The 6,000-nt window shown below is 41.5% G+C and overlaps 2 gene segments (V, D, J or C); one reads left to right on the top strand and one right to left on the bottom strand.

Moving 5' to 3' along the window:
* The window catches only part of LOC108417027, an 83,148-nt gene that overhangs the window by 49,041 nt on the left and 28,107 nt on the right, over nt 1-6,000 (top strand).
* LOC119264363 overlaps nt 393-6,000 on the bottom strand; it is an 84,775-nt gene continuing 79,167 nt past the window's right edge. The window contains 2 exon segments of the V gene segment in view: nt 393-820; nt 1,522-1,556. Of these exon segments, the coding sequence occupies nt 498-820; nt 1,522-1,556 (358 nt within the window).

Genomic DNA, 6,000 nt, shown 5'->3' with positions numbered 1-6,000 from the left:
ATAATTATTTCAGATATTTTGATTGGAATTTCACTAGACATGGAACTCCCTCATTCACTGATATATTACCAAAATACTCAGATATTTATTTAATTATTTATTTCTTTTGTTCTTTTAGTTTTGTTTATTTGTTTTAAAACTGATTAATTCCTATAAAGGCTCTATTTAGAGACATTTCTAGTCACAGAAAAAACCCATCATTGTCAATTAAAGCATTTTATTACAGTAAATCCTAAAAATCGGAGACATGACACTGAAGTGTTTCTGATCTAACGCTTTATTTTGACAACAGAAATGAACAGATTTATTTATTTTCATTGAATTAAACATCAAAGAAAAGTTTACAACATATTTAGATATTTAGACATGAATACTGAAACGCTACTGAATCTTGATGATGAAGTGATGAGATGAAGATCAGAGCATTAAGCAGAGCCATGTTTGAGCTCACTGAAGATCAAGAGGAGCTCTAGCAGCTCCAACAGACGCGTGGACGCTCACTGCCCAGTGCATTGCTCTCTGCTCAGGGTTTGGCTGACAGGAGGCTGGGAGTCCTTGGTGGCCTCACAGGTCACTGTCTTCTTTAGCCACTGGTCCTCCTGGAGGGTCAGGGTGCTGCTCCAGCTGTAGAGGCCATCGTCCTTCTGCAGAAGCCCGGGGCTCTGGCTAACCCCCAAGGTCCAGCTGCTCCCGTCCACCTTCCAGCTCAGCCTCCAGTCTGAGGGGAAGCCCTTGTTGGCCAAACACACGAGTGTGGCCTTCCCCTGCTGCAGCTCCACGCTGGAGGGGGGCAGGACCGTGAGGGTGGGCGCGGCCACACCTAGGACACACACACACTTTCATTTCCCTTATTTCTAACAGAGCACAACTGAGTTCAGTGATGCATTAAAAACCAAACTCTAATTACAACCTTAAACTCAACCGTTTCACACACAAACTCATGTTTCCAATCACATTCATAGCTGGACTTCATTTCCATTTTCATTAGAAAATATTACTGAATTTCACTCAGTAAAACTCGGACATTCTGCACATCCTGTGATGGGAAATTTGAAATGGAACATGATTTTATTTCCTCCAAAACAATAAATAATCACTAAATAAATGGAGCTGCAGTCTCCATGTACTATGGCTTCAAAGCTTTAGAGCAGAAAACGCCGCTCATAATAACCTCCACATTGTGGCTTCCAGATGGAGACAGAACTGCTGTAATGGAGCCCAACACTGACACTACAATCCAGCTCTACATCTGATCTTTTTAAAGAAATGTCATTACTGAACACTTCACAGGAAACCTTTAGGAAATATTAGTGTTTTAAAGAAAAGAAATCCAGTTCAGAAACAGGAGCTCGTGGTAAAGCCTAAAGCTCCACGCTCGGCACACTTCAGCCAAGTTCTAATGAAATACATTCAAATTTGGATCAGAACTGATTTAGAAGAACATCAAGTACGTCTGTACTGTTGATCCATGATCATTTTAATAAAAGATTCCTTTTGAATAAGGAGGAAAAGTGGACTTACTTCCAACTGACAGTTTGGTTCCTCCACCAAAAGTGGCCCACAGTGATACAAACTGGTTTACTGGCTGTACAAAAACCTCCTGCTCTAAACACGCCACTCTCTTCAGCCTCTACACGCACTATTTCTGACCTATAGTACAATATTAATGGGTTCTACAATCATCTAATAATGGAATAAACTACACACTGTAGATCTGCACACGTTCTGCCTTTTATTCCCAACAAGGATTATTTTATAAGCAGTGAAATATCTAAACTGAGGACTCGCTTGGTCCTTTAGAATTTGCACAAGGCAAACTGAACTTACTAAACACTAAATATACAGTTTAACAGTTAAATTGGGAGAAAATGTTCTAGATAAAAGTTCTTCTAAAAGTTTTAGATGAAAATGTTCTTACTGTTTTCATTGTTTCCTCCACCAAACAGTCCTCCAGCCCTGATCCAGACAGACTGGGTGGCAGTTGTAGCTGCAGAGACCCTCAAATGAAAGGCAGAGACAGTTAGAACTGCACAATAAGAGAGCGCCCTCTGCTGGACATTAAAGGGAATATATTTCACTTCTAATAGAGGCTCCACTTTGCATGATCAGCCCATGCTTCAGTGCTCTGCTAGTATTTATAGTCCTGTGAGTTTAACACTTCATGACTGAGAGCTGCTGCCCCACAAACTTCACCCACAGCAACCATGACTTTGGTCTCCATCTTCATCTGGACGCTCACCCTCTGGACTCAAGGTCACTCACTCATTTATCTTTGTGTAAATTAATTTCTGTCCTGTTTGATGTACATTTTGTTGTATTTTACGTTTCATACATTATTCATTTTAATGATTTCATCCTTTTTTGTTTTACTTTCTCAGGATCCAGTGGTCAGGTGACTGTGACTCAGACTCCTGCAGTGAAATCTGTTTCTCCAGGAGACTCAGTTACCATCAGCTGTAGAACCAGCACTAGCGTTCAGGGTAACTACTTAGCCTGGTATCAGCAGAAACTTGGAGAAGTTCCTAAACTCCTGATTTATGGTGCTACCAGTAGACAGTCAGGTATTCCAGCTCGTTTCAGTGGCAGTGGATCTGGATTTGACTTCACTCTGACCATCAGTAATGTCCAGACTGAAGATGCAGGAGATTATTACTGTCAGAGTTATCATTATATCAGTAGCACACACCTGTTCCCACAGTGTTTAGTAGGTGTACAAAAACCCCCCTCAGTCCAGCTGCACAGAGACTGAACTGCTGCAGCTGGACTCTACTGCAGGTGCTGAGGGGGAGGATGGACACACACAATAACACACTCTGTGGAAATCAGGACTTTAGATGGAGTTTGTTCTTCTGTTCATTAGACTGGAAATGCTTTGTGGTTTTAGGGGTTTATTTCCTGATCTCCACAGGTCTGGAACTAGCTGTAGAGTTCAGCTCCAGTCTCATTTATTCTAAAGTTTATTATAAGGATCTGGACAGATTATGAAATGGATGTTTCTCTCAGTCCTGAGAAAGAGGGAGTCCCTGAAGAAGTCCTTCAACAAACTCAGACTCATCAGCTTTTAGTAGGAGATCATATTCAGAGGTCAGTAGACTGTAAACAGTCATTCATCTGTTTAACCTCAAATAATTACTTCATGTGGTAACAATCATCTTTTCTGATGATTGTTTTTCTGGCCTCATTCAGTTGAAATAACACATTTAGAGTGTTTATTTCAGTAAAACCAGTTCACTCAAATTTTACAGCATGAAGACCTTCAGACTCCTCCAGTAATGTTCAAAGACAGACATGAAGTTCAGATCTTTACTGAATTCTCTGTAAAACTGAAACACTAAACTATGGAAACAGAATGTCTGTTATAAGCTTTGAACATCTGAGTTTAAGTCAGAGCTGCTATAAAACTCTACATGTGCACCACCGTTAGCTTGGAGCTAACATTACATTACAAACCGCTTAGATGTGCTAAACTAGACGTCCACATGAACTGATTCAAATGAATCCTGTCCCCTCAACATTTAACGTCTACAGCAGATCACTGTTCCTGTTATTGATTTATTTATTTATTTATGACTGATTTTCTACAGGAATGACCTGAACTGAAGGTCTAGCTCTAAAAGTCACAGTTCAGGACTGAGTTCTATAGAGAAACTCAGAGTTCTGATATATTTTGGATCTGATCTTTTTATTTACTCCTATTTAATTTATAGTTTTACTGCTACTTCAGTCATGATTTGACTGAAGTATCAACACTTTCACTGGAGTCTGATTTGAGGAGCTGGTCACTGAAAGAACTGCCCAGTGCTGCCCAGTGCTGCCAGAGTCTCAGGCATGGGTTGGGAGTCGTTCTCCAGCTTGTGTAGCATCCTCATTTCTCCCACCACCTGCACTGGGTCTAGAGGAGTTCCCAGGCCCTCCTGACCAGTTTCTCCAGTTTCTTCCTGTCTCCAGTGGAGATGCTGCCGCCCCAGCAGACCACTCCATAGAAGATGGCTGATGCCACCACTGTGTCAAAAAAAGCAGCTTTAGAAGAAACCTGGCCTTAATATTCAGCTCATTGCATGCAGTGAACAAGTTAGCAGATCTGACATCAATGTTTCCTGTTCACAACACATGTCTTCTTCAATCAGCAGTGTTCATTTCAGGCCTCTGTCACTCTTAAACACAGTTAACAAACCCATTCACCCCCTGCACCTAATAACCCTCTATAACATTATCAGGGTCCGTCTCATGCTCAGTAGCAGTGATGCAGAAATGCTGATTAGTGTGTTTATGAGTATCTCTACACACCAGCTCGTACACTCAGGTCTTCTGCTACTGCTTTCTTTACCCCAGTTCAGATCGTCCTCAGACAGTGGTTCATTGTACCAGCTCCAGAACTTTGCAACTAACTTCCTCAAAGTCTGCATGATCTCACATTTGTCTCTGCCTTTAAGACACAAATCAAAACCTGCCTGTTTCTCAGTGATTTGCTTTTCTCTGAATTTCAATAATTTTTATATATAAACCAACCTTGTGAGGAAGGCGCTATAAAAAGGAAACTTATTACTATTAAAAACACAATTTCATTAAAACAAATAGTGCCTGGTTGGGTGGACAACAGTGTGACGCATCAGTGTTTTCAGGTTAATGAAAGTGGCTGATAGAGTCAAGAGTTCTTTAGAGTCTCTGAATCAGAAACATTACATTTATACAAAACTGAATGAAGATTTGATTTTATTGGGACAGAGTTGAACTGTTATCCATGTAACGACTTGTTCAGGTTTTTATTTTTGTATTTCTTTTTTTGTGAGTTTGTATTGGTTCATTTATTGATTTTCTAATAAAGAAAACTCCTCTGGACTATAAACTTTTTCTTATGACTTCTAGAACAATAAATAACTGCATCAAACATCATAACAAAGAAGTGGAAACACTGCAGTTAATCAAATCTACAAGCTTTATTTTTAGAAGAGAAATAAACAAACCTGATTGCAGTAAATTAGACATCAAAGAGCTGTTTACATGTTTATTGTTGCTGTTTCATGAAAATGAAAATAAAACAATAAACAATGAAAGACTGTAGACATTAATACTGAAGATCTTTATTGTGATGATGAAGTGATGAGATGAAGATCAGAGCATTAAGCAGAGCCATGTTTGAGCTCACTGAAGATCAAGAGGAGCTCTAGCAGCTCCAACACACGCGTGGACGTTCACTGCCCAGTGCATTGCTCTCTCCTCAGGGTTTGGCTGACAGGAGTCTGGGAGTCCTTGGTGGCCTCACAGGTCACTATCTTCTTTAGCCACGGGTCCTCCTGGAGGGTCAGGGTGCTGCTCCAGCTGTAGAGGCCGTCGTCCTTCTGCAGAAGCCCAGGGCTCTGGCTAACCCCCGAGCTCCAGCTGCTCCCGTCCACCTTCCAGCTCAGCCTCCAGTCTGAGGGGAAGCCCTTGTTGGCCAAACACACGAGTGTGGCCTTCCCCTGCTGCAGCTCCACGCTCGGACATTCTGCACATCCTGTGATGGGAAATGGAACTTCACAGGAACCCCTTAGGAAATATTAGTGTTTTAAAGAAAAGAAATCCAGTTCAGAAACAGGAGCTCGTGGTAAAGCGTAAAGCTCCACGCTCGCCACACTTCAGCCAAGTTCTAATGAAATACATTCAAATTTGGATCAGAACTGATTTAGAAGAACATCAAGTACATCTGTACTGTTGATCCATAATCATTTTAATAAAAGATTCCTTTTGAATAAGGAGGAAAAGTGGACTTAGGGTCTACAGCTGGAGCAGCACCCTGACCCTCCAGGAGGACCAGTGGCTAAAGAAGACAGTGACCTGTGAGGCCACCAAGGACTCCCAGACTCCTGTCAGCCAAACCCTGAAGAGAGAGCAATGCACTGGGCAGTGAGCGTCCACGCGTGTGTTGGAGCTGCTAGAGCTCCTCTTGATCTTCAGTGAGCTCAATCATGGCTCTGCTTAACGATCTGATCTTCATCTCATCACTTCATCATCACAATAAAG

Source organism: Pygocentrus nattereri, chromosome 11 (assembly GCF_015220715.1).
Source record: "Pygocentrus nattereri isolate fPygNat1 chromosome 11, fPygNat1.pri, whole genome shotgun sequence".
Taxonomy (NCBI): domain Eukaryota; kingdom Metazoa; phylum Chordata; class Actinopteri; order Characiformes; family Serrasalmidae; genus Pygocentrus; species Pygocentrus nattereri.
The sequence above is the reverse complement of the archived record's forward strand: the minus strand, read 5'-3'. Positions and strand labels throughout refer to the sequence as shown.